The 22,728-nt window shown below is 39.8% G+C and overlaps 1 protein-coding gene across 1 annotated transcript in view; it reads left to right on the top strand.

Annotated features, from left to right (window-relative positions):
- LOC132892495 (coiled-coil domain-containing protein 74A) overlaps nt 1–19,069 on the top strand; it is a 35,539-nt gene extending 16,470 nt beyond the window's left edge. Inside the window, exons 6-8 of the mRNA XM_060930785.1 lie at nt 977–1,077; nt 2,277–2,330; nt 18,330–19,069. Of these exons, the coding sequence (XP_060786768.1) occupies nt 977–1,077; nt 2,277–2,330; nt 18,330–18,468 (294 nt within the window). The 3' untranslated portion in view covers nt 18,469–19,069. The remainder of the gene's footprint in view (nt 1–976; nt 1,078–2,276; nt 2,331–18,329) is intronic.
- Nucleotides 19,070–22,728: the final 3,659 nt, after the last annotated feature.

The following is a 22,728-nucleotide window of genomic DNA, read 5'->3' as shown; positions in this document are numbered from 1 at the left end:
ATTTAACTTGATGATAGAAACACTTAAAAGTGTGCTTTTTAAAATTTTAAAGTTAAGATGATCTCGAATGTACAATGGTTCTGGCAAAAAATTGAAGACTCATAGCATTCACATGCTGCCAACAAATGTAATTGATTTTGAGAAAAATAATGTAATGTAGGCTAGGGAGATGTTAAAGGGGAATGAAGGCAAATTTTTTATTATCAAAATTCTCATTTTATTAAATATAGGAATGCATTTTTGATAGCTATTTTGTCACTGCTATAGCAAGTTATGAGTATTTGAAATATGCTATGTAATATATCAGTCCATATGTCAAAGCAATGGCTGTAAACGAGATTCGTTGAGACCTGTGCAAGACATCGTAGGACAGAAGTAAAACGTACAGTGGAAATCAAAGGCGACCAACATCTGCCAACGTTGTCAAAAGACGCGCGCCCTCTTTCGAATGCTGATGTAATCAAGCTGGAAGTTTTGTTTGTTTTGATAGCAATCAGGAAAGTTTGGAAAAGGTAGGCAGTAATCCTCATTTAAACTCATTTTTGTGCAATATTTAGTTTGGAAAACGGTTTTCAAAATGGCGGCACTGACACCTGTCCGACACTTCACGTTTCGAAGTCTCGCACAAGTCTCGCGAAGATCGTGCAGATAAGTGATGCCTGCCATGGACCAAACGAACTAAGTTCAACATGGCTAAAAAACGAATAGGCCGATAAGTATAATATTTAATTGCAATTAGTTGCCAATACGAGTCACGATATAAGGTTACTAAAACCGAAAACGTAATTGAATAATATGTTAATTAAGAAATAAAGCAAATTTTAAAATGACTTAAGTTCTCCTTTAATGCTTATCATATAGTGCACAACATAATTGCAAACTGAATAAAGAATAAGGATTAAAATCACCTCACTATCTAACCAATGATAAGTAACACAATGATAAATATCAAAGCCGTCTTTTTCTTTGATCTCAGCTGTTGCGGGTGAAGGCTGCTCTCAGAGATGTGTTAAACAAAAAGAAACTCTCACCTGAGGTCTACAGTCTAACAAAGACATATCTCTCCAACAACACAAGGTATTCTTGTCATTAAAACACCAGGTCAAAGTACTCTCTTGTACTTAAAGACATACATTGCAACCTCGCTACAACAAACTCTTTGGGGTACGTCCAAATAGTTCATTATACCAAAAAGTTTGTAATACTGAAATGGACCCACTTGTTGCACCAAACATTCATGTTGTATGCCAAATTTTAGGCACATTCTTCTTATCACACATTTCTCCTTCTGAGTCGCTATCGCAGTTCTTTGACTGAGTTAAAGGATCATGAACGGAGGCGATGATTTCTTCATCTGTTATGGAAATGACAGAGGTTACTGGTGTATCGTTGTCAATATCCACTCACTATATTTTCTAAATCTTCACCATTCAGTTCATCCATGTGTTGCAAATCATCGATGATATCATTTATGTTGTGCTGCAGGGCTGGGAAGGGGGTTTAAAAACGCCACCAGTACGTGTTAACTAGGTGTTAAGTTTAGCAGTATCAGCAGTCATTTAATCCTTTTATCGATCCTTTGATCACCATTTTCGATAATTATTAATGATCAACAAATAAACTAGGTGCGTTCAGCCTTCATTTTATGGCGTTAACACGTATTGTTAACTTGACTGCAGACTTCATTATTTTTTGTCTCTGGTGGGAAGAGAAACACATGGCTCAGTGTGTCATGTAAGCAGGCGAATGACAAATGTAATTGCAGGAAGTGTTTATTTACAAACAGGTAGGCAAACAGTTCAAAAATGTAAAACAAAGGCAGGGTCATGAAATGGGCAATGGGCAAGTGAGGCACAAACAAAATGGTAGAAGCAAAGATGAAAGACAGAGTCCAAATACACAAAGTCAAATCCAGAAAGGTAATACACAGATGCAACGCTTGGTAAGGTGAGACCCTAGGTACAGCGCGTATACTTTGCCAAGTCTGTGTGTTTAGAGAGTTCTTATAAGCACGTGCTGTGATTGCACTCCAATCCAGAACAGATGCTCAGTAATTAGTCCTAATGGCGCTGCGCACTCCTAGTGCCAACACACGTGGATGTGACAGTGATTTTAAAAAAAAAATGTATTTGCTTTGAAGACTCCGACTCATTGTCACTAAAGGCAGGGGACACGAACTTAGTTTGTTATATGAAGAAGTTCATAGTAAAAGAGTTTGTTATAGTGGGTTTGCAGTGTATCTTCTACTAATGTTGTTATTTATTTCTTGCTTCCAGAAGCGGAGAGCTGGCACAAATTCCAAAACCATTTAAATGCTTGCCAAAAAAACGGTAGGTTGACTAGTCTGCATTTCTTACTTATCAATAGTATATACTTATATAGTGCCTTGCAGAAGTATTCACCCCTTGGATTGGATTTTTTTTTTCAATAATGGCTTTCTTCATACCACTTGTCCATAAAGTCCAGTTGTGTGGAGTGCCCATGGTTTTGATAGTCCTGTGAGCAGGTTCTCTAAACTGAGCTGTGGATCTCTGTACCTCCTTCCTGAGTTATTCCTGGCCTCTTGGACTTTGGTGTATGGCCTCCTCTAGGCAGAGTCTTGGTTATGATTCTTTCAATATTTTAATAATTGATTTTCTGGTGCTCAGAAGAATGTTCACATTCTTTCAGAAGGGGCTGTGTAATCACAATTTATTATTATTATTATTATTATTATTATTATTATTATTATTATTATTTTGTAAACAATTTTGCAAGTGAATCCCCCCAGCACATGTGCTATTTTGTGAAAATTCAGTTTCAGTTCTAGGTTGTAACACTTCATAAAATGTGGAATAGTTCAAGGGGGTGTAGCAAGGTACTATAGATTTATATATGAAATATTTGAACAACAAAGCCGATTCTGTGGTTTTTGCTATGTACTGAAGACATTTAGGTTTAAGATCAAAAGATGAATATGAGATGATCAGAATTTCAGCTTTCATTTCCTCATATTTACATCTAGATATGTTAAGCAAATTAGAACATGACAATTTTGGTGGTAGACCACCCAACTGTGTGATTTACTTTTACAAAAGTATTGGAACAGACAGTCCTAAAATAAATAACACGTAACATTTGGTTGCATATCTCTTTCATGCATTAACTGCATCAAGCCAGTGACCCACTGGCATCACCAATCTGTTGCATTCTTCTTTTGTGATGCTTTTCTAGGCTTGTAACCACAACAGCTTCTTTCAGTTGTTGTTTGTTTTGGGGATTTCTCTCATCATTCTCCTCGTCAGGAGGTGAAACGTATGCTCAATTGGGTTAACAGCTTGCTTTGGCCAGTTTAAAACCTTCCAGCTTTTCCCCTGATGAAGTCCTTTGTTGCGTTGGCAGTGTGTTTTGGGTTATTGTTTTGCTGCATGATGAATTTCTTCCCAATTTGATTACGAATTTACAGAGAAATGAATCCAGACAGAATGTTTCTGTAGACTTCTGAATTCATTCTGCTGCTACCGTCATGAATTACATAATCAATTAACAATTATTCGCCAAAGGCAAAGTGAATATTGGTGAATAATAACCGAAATGAAGTCGAGGTTATTATTCATCGATATTCACTCAGCCTGAGGTGGATAATTGCTTTCGTATAAATACTCAGGTGGTTCTTTAAAATTTGTATTAAAAAATAATTTATTTCAAACTTCAAAAGCAGCATGCAAATGTAATAAAGGTGCATGCAGGCTTGTGTCACTTGACTCACATAAAATACTTTTGTTTTGAAATAGATAAAATAAATCACAATTCCACCTTACCTTTTGAATAGTTTTAGACCAAACGTCATAGCATCTCTAGTGTTTTTAGGAACAGCATTTTCTTTCATAATTTGTAATTATTCCTCACTTACAGTGACAAAGCGATTGCCAGCCATTTTGCCAAGTTGTTTGAGGTGATTATCGAGAAATAGTCTGAATTTCTCAACCAATCAGTGCACGTGATTTTCTATAATTACCTGAGTATTTATACTAATAAAGATTAGTGAACCCTTCCAGAAGCAGCCATGCAAGCTCAAACCATTACTACCACCTCCACTGTGATTGACCAATGAGCTTGTATGTTTTGAATCATGAACAGATCCTTTCTTTCTCCACACTTTGGTCTTTCTCTCACTGTGGTAGAGGTTAATCTTGGTTCCAGAACTTTTGTGGCTCGTCTCCTACATTTCTTTGTGAATTCCAATCTGGCCTTTTGATTCTTACTGCTGATTAATGGATTGCAGCTTGTGGTATGGCATCTATATTTCTGCTCTTGTAGTCTTTTTTGAATGATGGATTGCAATACCTTCACCTCTACCCTGTGGAGGTTGTTAATGTCAGGGAGGTTGTTGTCACAATGCTAGTCCCAACTGTAGTTGTTTTCCTTGCCAGCCCGTTCATTGTCTGGATGTTAGTGGACAAGTGGTTTCTTTCTTTTTCAGGGCATTCCAAATTGTTGGTTTGGCTATGCCCTATTGTTTTGTGCAATGGCTCTAATTGATTTTCCCTTTTTTTCAGCTTTAAAATAGCTTACTATAAATAGCTCGTTCCTGAGCTGACGCACTTCCTGGTTCCTGAGTTGTTTGCGCCGAGTTCTTTTTTTCCCGCGAGTGCCAGCGTTAATTACTAATCCTTTTTTAACTTTTTTCTACAAATAAATTTCCAGTATCGTCTTCATTTTTATTGTACTGTCGCTTTCCTTTTTGTACTTTTCACTTTCGCTTTCTTTTTCCGTTTTTTTTTTCCGGTTTTTCTCTTTCATTTTTCGGAAGAACGCCGAGACCGGAAGCTTTCTTTTTCTCTCCTCCTGTGTAAAGACCACAAGTGGAGGCCATCCACATCGGATCTGCTTTAATATCAACAGATCTTCATTTAAGGTACATGAATCTTTTCATCATGGCACACCTTCAGCCTGTTCAGTGTGCTGAGTGCAGGATGTTTAGTCATTCTTCCTCCGTCACTAGCGATAGCTTTATTAGCTTTATTTGTGATAAGTGCAGATTAGTTAGCTCTCTGACGGAGAAGATTACAGTGCTAGAAGCGAGTGTCCAGGCTTTAGAGCAGGTTAGTGAGCGTGAGAACAGTGTTGTTTCTGCAGGGGAAAGTCTGGATGCCCTAGGTGGAGTTAGTAATCCCCCAACTCCGGCATTAGAGCCCTTACAGCGGGGCGAATGGGTGACGGCTCGGCGGCATAAGCGTAGAGCCAAAGCTACCGCTGAGGCTCGCCCACAGGAGCACCACTCCTCTCCGCGTCACGTGCCGAACAGGTTTGCTCTCCTTAGTGATGCACCCACTGAGACACCTGAAAGAGCTCTGGTTATAGGGGACTCTATCATACGGCATGTGAAATTAGCTCAGCCTTTAGGGGCACCAGCAGCTTTAGTCAGGTGTATACCGGGAGCCAGGGCGCTGGACATAGCAGGTAATCTTAGGGTCCTAGGCAAGCACAGGTTCTCAAAGATAGTTATCCATGCAGGAGCTAATGATATACGCCTTCGTCAGTCTGAGGTTACTAAGAGTAACTTTGTAGAGGTGTTTAAATTAGCGAAGGCAATGTCCGATGCTGTAGTATGCTCTGTCCCCATCCCAATGCGGCGTGGCGATGTAGCTTACAGCAGGTTATGGTCGCTGAACTGCTGGCTGTCCAGGTGGTGCTCTGAAAACAGTGTGGGCTTTATAGATAATTGGGCTAATTTTGAGGGCACTGCTGGCCTGTTAGGGCGGGACGGTATCCATCCCATTCGGGAAGGTGCTGCTCTCATTTCCTGCAGCATAGGTCATAGTCCCAGAACAGGCCTAGTTAATTTCTGACAATCCAGAGCCAAGGCCAGGGAGCAGACGAACAGGCTAAACCGACTGTCTGCTAGCTGCACAGAGTCGTCACTCAGGGTCCACTACATTGAGACTGTGTCTGTTCCCCGAGCTCAACAAAAAGGTAGAAATTTTCAGAGTGTTTGTTCCAGTAACCTAATCAATATAAAATTAGATCATACTGATTGTACAGCTGCTGCCAGCACCTCTGATCTAAAGGTGGGGCTATTAAATATTAGATCTCTTACATCTAAAGCGCTAATGGTTAATGAACTCATTACTGATCAGGAGTTTAATGTACTTTGTTTAACTGAAACATGGATTAAGCCAAATGAATATATAGCATTAAATGAAGCGAGTCCTCCTGGATACAGTTATATACACCAGCCTCGTCTAACTGGCAGAGGAGGAGGCGTTGCGGTTATTTATAACGATTATCTAGGTGTAACACAAAAACCTGGTTATAAATTTAATACATTTGAAGTTCTTCATACTCATAATGTATGTAGCCTCGAAAAATAAGTCTACCCAGTTAATTCCATTGCTTATTATTTACAGGCCCCCAGGGCCATATTCTGAGTTTCTTTCTGAATTTGCAGATTTTATCTCAGATGTGGTTATTTCCTTAGACAAAGCTTTAGTTGTCGGAGATTTTAATATTCACTTCGATAACCCAGAAGACCCTTTAAAAACAGCGTTTGTGTCCATCTTAGATTCAGTCGGGATTAAACAGAATGTCATAGGACCGACCCATAATGGTGGTCACACCCTTGATCTAATACTAACATTCAGATTAAACGTAGACAATATAGTCATACTTCCACAGTCTGAAGTTATCTCAGATCATTATCTCATCTCATTCAAACTGTCTGAGTAATAATATATGCACCTCACCACGCTACTGTATTAAACGTACTTTCACGTCAACTACTACACAGAGCTTTATAAATGATCTCCCAGAGTTGTCAACTTTGATTGGGTCACTGTCAGCCCCTGCAGAACTTGATCAGGCAACTGAATGCTTAGAGTCAACATTCCGCCATACTTTAGATAATGTAGCTCCTCTAAAAAGGAAAATGGTCAGAGACAAAAAATTAGCACCCTGTTATAATGATGACACTCGCACATTAAAACAGACTACTCGAAATTTGGAACGTAAATGGCGTCAAACAAAATTGGTAATGTTCAAATTAGCTTGGAAGGAGAGCTTCCTGAAGTATAGAAAAGCTCTTAGTGCTGCGAGATCAACGTATTTCTCCTCCCTAATAGAAGATAACAAAAATAATCCTAGATTCCTATTTAATACTGTAGCAAAATTAACCAGGAATAAGTCCACTATTGACACATGCACACCTGCAGTATGTAGTAGCAATGACTTCATGAATTTTTTTTAATGACAAAATTGAGAATATCCGACAAAAAATTCAAACTACTAATTTAAGGTCAGACAATGAAAGTGACCTTGTAGTTAACTATATAACTGTATCAGATCATCAGTTAGAATGTTTTACTCCCCTTAAAGAAACTGCATTACTTTCATTAATCTCTACATCAAAAGCCTCAACTTGCGTACTAGATCCCTTACCTACACGTCTATTCAAACAGATAATACCTGGAGTAATTGAACCGCTTCTAAAAATAATAAATTCTTCTCTTAGGATCGGCTATGTACCCAGATCCTTTAAACTAGCAGTTATCAAACCCCTGATTAAAAAACCTGACCTTGATCCCTGTCAGCTGTCCAATTATCGGCCAATATCAAACCTCCCCTTTATCTCCAAGATCCTTGAAAAAGCTGTGGCACAGCAGTTATGCTCATATTTACATAGGAATAACATCCATGAAATGTATCAGTCAGGATTTAGACCTCATCATAGCACAGAGACAGCTCTGGTTAAAGTAGTAAACGACCTACTGTTGGCGTCTGATCGGGGCTATGTCCCGCTGCTTGTGTTGCTTGACCTTAGTGCAGCATTTGATACCATTGATCATTCCATTCTTCTGGGTAGACTAGAAAATGTTGTGGGAGTTAAGGGAATGGCCCTCTCCTGGCTCAGGTCTTATCTAACTGATCGTTATCAGTATGTTGATATAAATGGTGATATTTCTAGACGTACCGAGGTAAAGTTTGGTGTTCCACAAGGTTCTGTCTTGGGTCCACTGCTTTTTTTCTCTATATATGTTACCTCTGGGTGATATTATTCGTAAACATTGTATTAGTTTCCACTGTTATGCTGATGACACACAGTTGTATGTCTCTGCAAAACCTGATGAGAGACACCAGCTTAATAGAATTGAGGAATGTGTTAAGGACATTAGACACTGGATGCTTATTAATTTCCTTCTGCTTAACTCTGACAAGACTGAAGTACTTGTGCTAGGACCACATACAGCTAGAAGTAAGTTTTCTGATTACACAGTGACTCTGGACGGCCTTTCTGTTTCTTCACGTGCAGCAGTAAAAGACCTCGGAGTGATTATTGACCCCAGTCTTTCATTCGAAACTCACATTGATAACATCACCCGGATAGCTTTCTTTCATCTCAGAAATATTGCAAAGATAAGAAATTTAATGTCATTGCGTGACGCAGAAAAACTAGTCCATGCTTTCGTTACCTCCAGGTTGGATTATTGTAATGCCTTACTGTCTGGATGTTCCAATAAGTGCATAAATAAGCTCCAGTTAGTTCAAAATGCAGCAGCAAGGGTCCTTAGTAGAACTAGAAAATATGACCACGTCACACCTGCCTTATCCACACTGCATTGGCTCCCAATCAAATTTCGTATTGATTATAAAATACTACTATTGACCTTTAAAGCACTAAATGGTCTCACACCACAGTACCTGAGTGAACTTCTGCTCCTCTATGACCCGCCACGCCTACTTAGATCAAAAGGTGCAGGCTATCTGCTGGTACCTCGTATAGTGAAGGCTACATCAGGGGCAGAGCCTTTTCTTACAAAGCCCCACAGTTATGGAACAGCCTTCCAAGTAATGTTTGGGAATCAGACACAGTCTCAGCATTTAAGTCTAGGCTGAAAACATTTATGTTTAGTCAAGCCTTTTGTTAATGGTGTTTATGAGGTAAAGGAGTGGATCTGGAGGGTCCTCAGACATAGTGTTTTGGTAAACTGGGATGTATGGATGCTGTCAGTCCCCACTCGCTTGCTCACTCGAGTTTGTTGACGGTGTAGTGGCTGGCTGCTTTATGTCCCGGGGCTCCCTCATGCCTGTGTTACCTTCTGGCTCTCTCCTTTTAGTTATGCTGTTATAGTTAGTTGCCGGAGTCCCTGCTTGTACTCGGTGCAATATGTATACTGTTCCTACTTATTCAGGTGACATTGGGCATACCTAACAACCTGTGTTTTCTTTCCCTCCCCCAAATCTGTCCCTCTGAGTTACATGGAGTCAACAGGAAACTTTTTGGTGGAGAGGGTGGAGACCTCGACTGGCTATCGTAGCCTGCAGGGAATCGGCCGTCAGACTTTCTGTCGCATGTCCCAGACCCGGTGAAATGTAACTGAATTGTCTTGGCCAGCCCTAAGGGTCCCATCTGCATCTCATCATTGCTGAGGAGTGTGCTCCCATCACCTAATCAAGCATCCAGCCAGAGCAGGTCATGATATATTTTTTACCATATTAACATGCCATTGTTGTGTGTTATGCCTGATGTAAAGACTCTCGTCTCTGCGAGACCACCACACAGATTTAATACTTGTCATTTTTAGGGCATACCTAACAACCTGTGTTTTCTTCCCCCCCCCCCCCCCCCCCCAATCTGTCCCTCTGAGTTACATGTTGATCCTGGGATTGAGAATCTGGCCTCTTCTGCCCCTCGGACCTGCTTGATCCATCCTGGTGCCCTGTGTCTGGTCGGAGTTTTATCGCACCGCTCCTGTGAAGGACGGCCCCATGAGGACAGTTGAGGGTTATACCTGTTAAAACTGTTAATATTGTAGTCAGGCTGTCTGTTGTTGCCCAAATGAGGATGGGCTCCCTTTTGAGTCTGGTTCCTCTCGAGGTTTCTTCCTCATGTCATCTGAGGGAGTTTTTCCTTGCCACCGTCGCCACAGGCTTGCTCATTGGGGATAGATTAGGGATAAAATTAGCTCATGTTTTAAGTTGTTCAAATTCTGTAAAGCTGCTTTGCGACAATGTTTATTGTTAAAAGCACTATACAAATAAACTTGACTTGACTTACTTTTCTTCCATTGACAGCTCTCTGGTCTTCATAATGGTTTATCATTTTTAATAACAAATGTAATCTTCACAGCGGCATGGTGGTGTAGTGGTTAGCACTGTCGCCTCATAGCAAGAAGGTTCTGGAATTGAGCCCAGTGGCCGACGGGGGCCTTTCTGCGTAGAATTTGCATGTTCTCCTCGTGTCTGCATGGGTTTCCTCTGGGTGCTCCGGTTTCCCCCAAAGACATGCAGGTTAGGCTAATTGGTGGCTCTAAATTGACCATAGATGTGAGTGTGAATGGTTGTTTGTCCACTGCAAAAAACTGAATTTGAGGAGAAAATTCCTTAATACTAGTAAAATTATCTTGCTGCATGGACAGGTAATTTTACTTGACAAGACATCTTGGAATAAGTTGGTTGCAATCTAGAACTAGTTTTAATAATCTCAGAGTTGGTGTCTTGTATTCTTCTACAGTGTAAAAATTATATCTTAAGTTAGAATATCTTGAATACAAGACACCAACTCTGAGATTATTAAAACTAATTCTAGATTGTAACCAACTTATTCCAGGATGTCTTGTCAAGTAAAATTATCTGTCCATGCAGCAAGATAATTTCACTAGTATTAAGGAATTTTCTCCTCAAATTCAGTTGTCAGTTTTTTTGCAGTGTCTCTATGTGTTAGTCCTGTGATGATCTGGCGACTTGTCCAGGGTGTACTCCGCCTCTCGCCCATAGTCAGCTGGGATAGGCTCCAGCTTGCCTGCGACCCTGCACAGGATAAGTGATTAGGGATAATGGATGGATGCAATCTTCATAGCCAAAACCAAGGGCTCAAATAATAGTTTACCTTCAGAGCTATTAGCTAATTAAACAATCAACAGGGCACATGTGGAGAACAAGAAATGTCTGTCAGTCTTGTGTTCCAATACATTTAATCACTTGAAAAATGATTGGTTTTAAACAAAGCAGGGTGCCATGTTCTCGATTGTTTAACACATTTAGATGTAAGTATCAGGAAATCAAGCCTCAAATTCATATGTCAAATATGACATGCAGTACTGGTCAAAAGTTTGGACACGCCTAATCATTCATAGTTTTTTTTCTGTATTTTGACTATTTTCTCATCTCATCTCATTTATCTCTAGCCGCTTTATCCTTCTACAGGGTTGCAGGCAAGCTGGAGCCTATCCCAGCTGACTACGGGCGAAAGGCGGGGTACACCCTGGACAAGTCGCCAGGTCATCACAGGGCTGACACATAGACACAGACAACCATTCACATTCACACCTACGGTCAATTTAGAGTCACCAGTTAACCTAACCTGCATGTCTTTGGACTGTGGGGGAAACCGGAGCACCCGGAGGAAACCCACGCGGACACGGGGAGAACATGCAAACTCCACACAGAAAGGCCCTCGCCGGCCACAGGGCTCGAACCCGGACCTTCTTGCTGTGAGGCGACAGTGCTAACCACTACACCACCGTGCCGCCAGTTGGGACAAAGTACAAATTGTAAATAAAAACGGAATGCAATAATTTACAAATCTCAAAAACTGATATTGTATTCACAATAGAACATAGACAACATATCAAATGTCGAAAGTGAGACATTTTGAAATTTCATGCCAAATATTGGCTCATTTGAAATTTCATGACAGCAACACATCTCAAAAAAGTTGGGACGGGGCAATAAGAGGCTGGAAAAGTTAAAGGTACAAAAAAGGAACAGCTGGAGGACCAAATTGCAACTCATTAGGTCAATTGGCAATAGGTCATTAACATGACTGGGTATAAAAAGAGCATCTTGGAATGGCAGCGGCTCTCAGAAGTAAAGATGGGAAGAGGATCACCAATCCCCCTAATTCTGCGCCGACAAATAGTGGAGCAATATCAGAAAGGAGTTCAACAGTGTGAAATTGCAAAGTTTGAACATATCATCTACAGTGAATAATATCATCAAAAGATTCAGAGAATCTGGAAGAATCTCTGTGCGTAAGGGTCAAGGCCTGAAAACCATACTGGGTGCCCGTGATCTTTGGGCCCTTAGATGGCACTGCATCACATACAGGCATGCTTCTGTATTGGAAATCACAAAATGGGCTCAGGAATATTTCCAGAGAACATTATCTGTGAACACAATTCACCATGCCATCTGCCGTTGCCAGCTAAAACTCTATAGTTCAAAGAAGAAGCCGTGTCTAAACATGATCCAGAAGCGCAGACGTCTTCTCTGGGCCAAGGCCCTTTTAAAATGGACTGTGGAAAACTGTTCTGTGGTCAGACGAATCAAAATTTGAAGTTCTTTATGGAAATCAGGGACGCCGTGTCATTCGGACTAAAGAGGAGAAGGACGACCCAAGTTATCATCAGCGCTCAGTTCAGAAGCCTGCATCTCTGATGGTATGGGGTTGCATTAGTGCGTGTGGCATGGGCAGCTTACACATCTGGAAAGACACCATCAATGCTGAAAGATACAGTGGGGCAAAAAAGTAGTTAGTCAGCCACCAATTGTGCAAGTTCTCCCACTTAAAAAGATGAGAGAGGCCTGTAATTTTCATCATAGGTACACTTCAACTATGAGAGACAGAATGAGGAAAAAAAAAATCCAGAAAATCACATTGTCTGATTTTTAAAGAATTTATTTGCAAATTATGGTGGAAAATAAGTATTTGGTCAATAACAAAAGTTCATCTCAATACTTTATATACCCTTTGTTGGCAATGACAGAGGTCAAACGTTTTCTGTAAGTCTTCACAAGGTTTTCACACACTGTTGCTGGTATTTTGGCCCATTCCTCCATGCAGATCTCCTCTAGAGCAGTGATGTTTTGGGGCTGTTGCTGGGCAACACAGACTTTCAACTCCCTCCAAAGATTTTCTATGGGGTTGAGATCTGGAGACTGGCTAGGCCACTCCAGGACCTTGAAATGCTTCTTACGAAGCCACTCCTTCGTTGCCCGGGCGGTGTGTTTGGGATCATTGTCATGCTGAAAGACCCAGCCACGTTTCATCTTCAATGCCCTTGCTGATTGAAGGAGGTTTTCACTCAAAATCTCACGATACATGGCCCCATTCATTCTTTCCTTTACACGGATCAGTCGTCCTGGTCCCTTTGCAGAAAAACAGCCCCAAAGCATGATGTTTCCACCCCCATGCTTCACAGTAGGTATGGTGTTCTTTGGATGCAACTCAGCATTCTTTCTCCTCCAAACACGACAAGTTGAGTTTTTACAAAAAAGTTCTATTTTTGGTTTCATCTGACCATATGACATTCTCCCAATCCTCTTCTGGATCATCCAAATGCTCTCTAGCAAACTTCAGACGGGCCTGGACATGTACTGGCTTAAGCAGGGGGACACGTCTGGCACTGCAGGATTTGAGTCCCTGGCGGCGTAGTGTGTTACTGATGGTAGCCTTTGTTACTTTGGTCCCAGCTCTCTGCAGGTCATTCACTAGGTCCCCCCGTGTGGTTCTGGGATTTTTGCTCACCGTTCTTGTGATCATTTTGACCCCACGGGGTGAGATCTTGCATGGAGCCCCAGATCGAGGGAGATTATCAGTGGTCTTGTATGTCTTCCATTTTCTAATAATTGCTCCCACAGTTGATTTCTTCACACCAAGCTGCTTACCTATTGCAGATTCGGTCTTCCCAGCCTGGTGCAGGTCTATAATTTTGTTTCTGGTGTCCTTTGACAGCTCTTTGGTCTTGGCCATAGTGGAGTTTGGAGTGTGACTGTTTGAGGTTGTGGACAGGTGTCTTTTATACTGATAACGAGTTCAAACAGGTGCCATTAATACAGGTAACGAGTGGAGGACAGAGGAGCCTCTTAAAGAAGTTGTTACAGGTCTGTGAGAGCCAGAAATCTTGCTTGTTTGTAGGTGACCAAATACTTATTTTACCGAGGAATTTACCAATTAATTCATTAAAAATCCTACAATGTGATTTCCTGGATTCTTTCCCCCATTCTGTCTCTCATAGTTGAAGTGTACCTATGATGAAAATTACAGGCCTCTCTCATCTTTTTAAGTGGGAGAACTTGCACAATTGGTGGCTGACTAAATAGTTTTTTGCCCCACTGTATATCCAGATTCTAGAGCAACATATGCTCCCATCCAGACGACGTCTCTTTCAGGGAAGACCTTGCATTTTCCAACATGACAATGCCAAACCACATACTGTATCAATTACACCATCATGGCTGCGTAGAAGAAGGGTCCGGGTACTGAACTGGCCAGCCTGCAGTCCAGATCTTTCACCCATAGAAAACATTTGGCGCATCATAAAACGGAAGATACGACAAAAAAGACCTAAGACAGTTGAGCAACTAGAATCCTACATTAGACAAGAATGGGTTAACATTCCTATCCCTAAACTTGAGCAACTTGTCTCCTCAGTCCCCAGACGTTTACAGACTGTTGTAAAGAGAAAAGGGGGTGTCTCACAGTGGTAAACATGGCCTTGTCCCAACTTTTTTGAGATGTGTTGTTGCCATGAAATTTAAAAATCACCTAATTTTTCTCTTTTAAATGATACATTTTCTCAGTTTAAACATTTTATGTCATCTATGTTCTATTCTGAATAAAATATGGAATTTTGAAACTTCCACATCATTGCATTCCGTTTTTATTTACAATTTGTACTTTGTCCCAACTTTTTTGGAATCGGGGTTGTATATTATAGACCAGTACTGAAGACATCAAAACTACAACCCCAGTTCCAAAAAAGTCAGGACGCTGTCTAAACTGTAAATAATTTTTATGTAAATAAATTTTGTTTTTTGAAAAATATATGCATATTTTGAATTTGATGTCAACAACAAGTTTCAAAAAAGTTGGGACAGGGCATGTTTAACACTGCTGCATCACCTCTACTTTTAACAACACTCTGTAAATGGGTGGTTGACACATTTGGCCAAAAAAAAAGGTTTTTTTAAAAATCTCAAATTTAAGTCATGGAATTCATTGGATTATATTCTACCAACTCTTATATTTCCAAATATATATGTGGTCTTGCAGATTTTGTCCTGAAATTTACATTTATTCACTAGTTTATGGACTTGGTGATTAAAATTGTCATATGGTGTGACATGAACATTATTGTGCATTAAATTAAAAAAGGCTATAATGTGATATTGTAAGTCAATTTATCCTGATTCTTTGTCATTACTATATAAAAGTATATCATTTCTTATGTGCAAACATGTTACATTTTGATTGTTTTACTTTATCAACACTCATAGAAAGACGATTACTCGTAATCTTTCAATATACTATACTTCAAATTAATTTGGGTATACCTTGTTATAAAAGTACCAAAATGCTTGTAACCTTTGCTGGCACTATTCCCCATCTGTCACACTGATGAATTTATGATTAATAACCAAAAAGCCTTTTTTTTTTAAAATTCTGAATGTCACCCCAAATGACATGGTGTCACGCCATATGCATTTACTTTGCATTCAAGAGTGATTTGAGTGAGTCTGCATGCATGTCTGAGTGAGTGAGTGAGTGAATCTGCAGTGTGTGTGCCTACTCGTGCAAGCGTGTGTATGTTTATCTGTAGAGCTTTCTTTGAGCCGAGTTTTTCCAAGTATAATGTGCTTTTCAATTTGGTCTCAACATAACTGCACATTGTACAACTGGCATAGGCTATTTGATGCAGCCCCCTGCATCACTATCAGTAAGTTGCTCATCTCTTCCTCAGGACCTCCTCTCTCCTTACAGAATCAGCATTTAATCTCTCCCTGTATTTCCTTGTTCTTTCTTTACTCGCCATCTACTGAAATCTGCCTCAAACTGAAAATAAATAAAGGGAAACATTTAAGTGGCAAAATACTGTAGTTTAACATGTATTCAGCTTCAAAATGGGATCTTATGGAAGTAGAGATTCACCAAATTGAGTTGGTGTATAAATATTACATTTGTGAATAATATAGTATCAAAATGTGTTAAAAGGACAAAATATTCAATAAACTTAACTATTGGTTATAAAATATGTATCCAAGAGCATTATTTATGTATTTAAATGCAGTTAATATCATATAGTGTGACAAAATAATCATATGGTGTGACAAGAAAACCCTGTCACACCTTATGACGTTGTGTCAAACCATATGAGGTTTCATGTACTTAGCATGATATTACGCAATGTGCCTTTATGCTAAAACCATGCTAACTACAATATGGTTTTAAAGATAATATTGACTGAAAAGTAATTTCATTTTGGCATTTTTGTGTAACATGAGTTGCACCAAGACAGTGCAAAAGGGAACTGAAGCAGGAGTGCCGGATATACTTGATTTTTTTGAAACCATGAAAAGCGAGAACTCACTTTCTAACTTTCAGTGTCCTTCTGAGGTGTTGTTCTTCCTCCTGAAAGAAGGAGGACCCCCACTCCCCAAAGGTCTCTAAACAATTGCCCGTTTAAAAAAAGGAATATGGCGGCACACCATATGATATCCATTTTTGGGACAAAATGTTTTAGTTAAGGGTGGCTTCAAAATATTATGTCTGAACTTTTAGCCATGTAGTATCACAAGTAGACATCTGGGCTATCAATATATGATTGAATAAACAGAAAATTAATTCATTTTTTTGTTTTTATTCAAAATCAAACTTTGTGAAATGTGCTTGGGACAGTCACGCCATATGAGTTTTTTTCTGGTTTGTTTGAAAATTGTGAAAAAATGGAAAATTAATCACATGAATGCTGTGTATGTTCATATAAAACAGCACTTTCTGAACAATATCACCACAGTTTTTGACATATTTTTCTATAATTTACTTATCTTTGACATATTGGACCAAGTGCTCTAGTTTTGGAAGAGAAATGTTGTCCCATTTTTGCCTGATATACAATTTCAGTTGCTCAACACTTCGGGGTCTCCTTTGTCATGTTTTGCGCTTCATAATGCGCCAAATGTTTTAAATGGGAGACGGGTCATTTAGCACCCAGACTCTTTTACTACGGAGCCATGCACTGTTAATATGTGCAGAAAGCCGTTTGATTTTGTCTTGCTGAAAGAAGGAAGACCTTTCTTGAAAAAAAGATTTTGCAACAATGTCTATCTAGAATTAATACATCATTCAGCATTAATAATGCCTTCCCAGGTGTACAAGCTACTCCTGTCATGTGCACTAATGCACCCTCATACCATCACAGATGCTGGCTTTTGAACTGTGCACTGATAACAAGCCAGATGCTCCCTCTCTTCTTTAGCCTGGAGGATGTGGTGTCCATGATTTCTAAAATTAATTTATATTTTTGATTTGTCAGACCTCGGGACAATTTTCCACTTCGCCTGAGTCCACTGTAAAAGAGCTTGGGCCCAGAGAAGGTGGCGGTGTTTCTGGATATTGTTTATATATGGTTTTAACTTGCATTTGTGGATGCAGTAATGAACTGTTTTCACAGACGATGGATTTCTGAAGTGTTCCAGAGCCTGTACAGTGATTTCCATGACAGACATGTGTCTGCTTTTAATGCAGTGTCACCTGAGGGCCTGAAGATCACAGACATCCAATGTCAGTTTTCAGTCTTGTCTCTTGCACACAGAGATTTCCCGAGATTCTCTGAATCTTTTAATGATATTATGTACCATACATGATGTGATCCTCAAATTCATTGCAATTTTACACTGAGGAATGTTATTTTTAAATTGTTGCACTGTTTGCCCACATAGTCTTTCACAGAACGGTGAACACCTCCCCATCTTTACTTCTGGGACACTCTTTTTATACACAATCATGTTACTGACTTGTTGCCAGTTAACCAAATTAGTTTTTTAAGCATTGCACAACTTTTTTCAGTCTTTTGTTGCCCCTGTCCCAACTTTTCTGAAATGTGTTGCTGACATCAAATTCAAAACAAGCATATATTTTTCAAAAAAAAAAAAGGGTTTCCATGATTTGTGAATCTTCACATTCTGTTTTTACTTATGTTTGACACGGTGTCCTAACTTTTTTGGAATTGGGGTTGTATGAAATAACATATGGAACGTGTATGGAATTGTGTGATTAACAAAAATATGTTTAAAAATGTTTCATATTTTATATTATTCAAAGTAGCCACCGTTTACCTTGATGACAGCTTTGCACACTATTGGCATTATCTTAACCAGCTTCATGAGGTGGTCATAGACTGTAGTAATCCATGTTATATCAAGAACCAGTCAACTAAATAAAGAGAAATGTCAGTCCATCATTACTTTAAGATATGAAGCATCTTCTTTAAAAAGTGATATAAAGAAAAAATATTGAATTAGAAGACGTGTCCAGACTTTTGACTGGTACTGTACCTATTTTGCTGCTGCAGACATCAGACCCAGACGAGCGTGAGAGAGAAGGTTATTCTTCCTGCCATCAGACAGACCCTGAGCAGCAACCTGATGGCGAGGCAGAAACATGCCCAGGACATTCACAAAATGCGTCTCGGAAGAATAATCATCTCCTAACTATTTAACAGATATATGCAACAGTAAACATAATGAATTAAAACTTTTTTTAGTGAATAATGTTTTATCTCCCACTTTGTTCTGTGTTATCTTGCAGATGTTTTCTTATTTGAACTATGCATCTTTTCAGATTGTGCATAATTACAGTTGACGAGTCTGACGACAGAGTATCAGTGCCTTAAATGCTATAATCTGTTTTGGAATGTTAGATGGTCACTGTTGATGTTTTGTTTTGGATTTGCCCTGAAAATTATAGTAAATTACCCTTGATCTCTTGGCTGCTCAATTCAATTAATTAAGGGAGTAAAATACTAAACACAGTAGAACATCACATGGACACAAATTTTGAAAATATACATCTTAAGTTATCAATAATAGACTAAATATTAGCTGACACAACTCCTGCTTGTGAATCAGTATCAAGGCAAGATCAAATTAAATAAGGCTGCTACAATATGTAAAGAATAAAACATAATGGGGTATATTATTTTCTGGGGGAAAATAATGTATGTGGTGTGATGTGGTTATCACCTCCAAGTGGATTACTTTCTTATAGCAGCACATTGCAAAGTGTTTTATTCCTCTTATAGCATAGCAGTTTGCGAACAATCATCTTTTTTTATTAAGTAAAGATCAACACAGTATATATTTTAAAAAATCTGTTTACAGTTACGTTTAATGTTGTGGATGGTAGTTCCTGTTATCACTTACATATGTTGTAGAAGCAATAAAGAGTAGTTCATCAGTCTCTGTTTTTTTTCTTCTTCTTTCTTTTAGCTAATATGACAAAAAGTGTTTCACGTTGTAGTGAAACCCAGAAAGTCCTCTGTCCGCTGACACCTGGACTCCTTCTATATAGACATTGTTGCAAAGCATCTTTACAGAAATATATAAATTGTAAATTTAATGATGTTCATTTAGGGAGGCACAGTGGTGTTGTGGTTAACACTGTCGCCTCACGGCAAGAGAGTTTGGGTTCAAGCCCATTGGCTGATGAGGGCCTTTCTGTGTGGAGTTTGCATGTTCTCCCTGTGTCTGTGTGGGTTTCCTCCAGGTGCTCCAGTTTCCTCCACAGTCCAAAGACATGCAGGTTAGGTTAACTGGTGGCTCTAAATTGACCGTAGGTGCAAGTGTGAATGGTTGTTTGTCTCTATGTGTTAGCCCTGCAATGATCTGGCGACTTGTCCAGGGTGTACTGCACCTCTTGCCCATAGTCAACTGGGATAGGCTCCAGCTTGCCCACAACCCTGCACAGGATAAGCAGTTATGGATGAATGTTCATTTCAGTTATGGATCAATGTTCATGGCAATTTAGTAAGGTAGTTAAAGCAAGTCTGGTTTCCGTGGACTAATATACCTGACCCATTTTGACCACAATCCCTTAAATTTCTCTGATTGCATTTTTTATAGAAAAAGTTAGTCTCTCCATGATGTAAATTTCATGGACAATTTTTAACCAATCAACTAATGTTGGGGGGTCTGGTTGTAACGACTTCCTAGTGAGGGCTTTCTTCCCTCTGAAAAGTAGTATTCTTATTAAATATTTGTCTGCTGTGGATTGAATATTCAGTGCTAGAGTGCCCATATACATTGTCAGAACATCAAATGGAAAAGAGATTTGAAATACAGTTTCTAGACACTTATGGATTTCATGCCAGTAAGAATGAAGTTTTAGGCAGTCCCAAAATACATGAAAATGGTTAGCCACATTTGAATCACACAGCCTCCAACAATTTATTCCAACATCTTGATGTCTCTTCTGAGCAGGGGTAATGAAGACTCATGATGCTTTTCCACCCGAATTCCCTCCTGCTGCGTAAAGATGTGGTTTTCCACTGTAATTTACAAATATTTCCCCATTCATCTCCAGATATAACTATTCCTCCCTCTCTTTCCCATCTACTTTTAACATGTTGGGTATTTGAATTTGAAGTCTTGAAAACTTTTATATAATCTAGATATTATTCTACATCCACTCTCAGATTTGTAAGTTGTCACAAAGACATTTAGTATATCACTGTCTGCTTTTTCCAATCCCTCAGTCATAATTTCATTTAAACGATGCCTTGTAAATATCTAAAGAAATCTTGGGTTTCCAATCTATAATCCCTTTTGAGAATTTCAAAGTTCTTTAAAATTCCATTCTGTATGAAGCAATAGTATACTGTTAGCCCTTTGTTGGGCGGCGTGGTGTAAGTGGTTAGCACGGTCGCCTCACAGCAAGAAGGTTCTGGGTTCAAGCCCAGTGGCCGGCGGGGGCCTTTCTGTGTGGAGTTTGCATGTGCTCCCCGTGTCTGTGTGGGTTTCCTCTGGGTGCTCTGGTTTCCCCCACAGTTCAAAGACGTGGTTAGGTTAATATGGGACAGCCTTGGGCTGAGGTGCCCTTGAGCAAGGCACCTAACTCCCAACTGCTCCCCAGGTGCTGTTAGCATGGCTGCTTACTGCTCTGAATACAGTGGGGCAAAAAAGTATTTAGTCAGCCACCAATTGTGCAAGTTCTCCCACTTAAAAAGATGAGAGGGGCCTGTAATTTTCATCATAGGTACACTTCAACTATGAGAGACAGAATGGGGGGAAAGAATCCAGGAAATCACATTGTAGGATTTTTAATTAATTAATTGGTAAATTCCTCGGTAAAATAAGTATTTGGTCACCTACAAACAAGCAAGATTTCTGGCTCTCACAGACCTGTAACAACTTCTTTAAGAGGCTCCTCTGTCCTCCACTCGTTACCTGTATTAATGGCACCTGTTTGAACTCATTATCAGTATAAAAGACACCTGTCCACAACCTCAAACAGTCACACTCCAAACTCCACTATGGCCAAGACCAAAGAGCTGTCAAAGGACACCAGAAACAAAAATTGTAGACCTGCACCAGGCTGGGAAGACTGAATCTGCAATAGGTAAGCAGCTTGGTGTGAAGAAATCAACTGTGGGAGCAATTATTAGAAAATGAAAGACATATAAGACCACTGATAATCTCCCTCGATCTGGGGCTCCACGCAAGATCTCACCCCATGAGGTCAAAATAATCACAAGAACGGTGAACAAAAATCCCAGAACCACATGGGGGGACCTAGTGAATGACCTGCAGAGAGCTGGGACCAAAGTAACAAAGGCTACCATCAGTAACACACTACGCCGCCAGGGACTCAAATCCTGCAGTGCCAGACGTGTCCCCCTGCTTAAGCCAGTACATGTCCAGGCCCGTCTGAAGTTTGCTAGAGAGCATTTGGATGATCCAGAAGAGGATTGGGAGAATGTCATATGGTCAGATGAAACCAAAATAGAACTTTTTGGTAAAAACTCAACTTGTGTTTGGAGGAGAAAGAATGCTGAGTTACATCCAAAGAACACCATACCTACTGTGAAGCATGGGGGTGGAAACGTCGTGCTTTGGGGCTGTTTTTCTGCAAAGGGACCAGGACTACTGATCCGTGTAAAGGAAAGAATGAATGGGGCCATGTATCGTGAGATTTTGAGTGAAAGCCTCCTTCCATCAGCAAGGGCATTGAAGATGAAATGTGGCTGGGTCTTTCAGCATGACAATGATCCCAAACACACCACCCGGGCAACGAAGGAGTGGCTTCGTAAGAAGCATTTCATGGTCCTGGAGTGGCCTAGCCAGTCTCCAGATCTCAAGCCCATAGAAAATCTTTGGAGGGAGTTGAAAGTCCGTGTTGCCCAGTGACAGCCCCAAAACATCACTGCTCTAGAGGAGATCTGCATGGAGGAATGGGCCAAAATACCAGCAACAGTGTGTGAAAACCTTGTGAAGACTTACAGAAAACGTTTGACCTCTGTCATTGCCAACAAAGGGTATATAACAAAGTATTGAGATGAACTTTTGTTATTGACCAAATACAACCCCGATTCCAAAAAAGTTGGGACAAAGTACAAATTGTAAATAAAAACGGAATGCAATGATGTGGAAGTTTCAAAATTCCATACTTTATTCAGAATAGAACATAGATGACATATCAAATGTTTAAACTGAGAAAATGTATCATTTAAAGAGAAAAATTAGGTGATTTTAAATTTCATGACAACAACACATCTCAAAAAAGTTGGGACAAGGCCATGTTTCCCACTGTGAGACATCCCCTTTTCTCTTTACAACAGTCTGTAAACGTCTGGGGACTGAGGAGACAAGTTGCTCAAGTTTAGGGATAGGAATGTTAACCCATTCTTGTCTAATGTAGGATTCTAGTTGCTCAACTGTCTTAGGTCTTTTTTTGTCGTATCTTCTGTTTAATGA

Source organism: Neoarius graeffei, chromosome 10, assembly GCF_027579695.1.
Source record: "Neoarius graeffei isolate fNeoGra1 chromosome 10, fNeoGra1.pri, whole genome shotgun sequence".
Lineage (NCBI taxonomy): Eukaryota > Metazoa > Chordata > Actinopteri > Siluriformes > Ariidae > Neoarius > Neoarius graeffei.
This window is presented reverse-complemented; position numbering and strand designations above follow the sequence as displayed.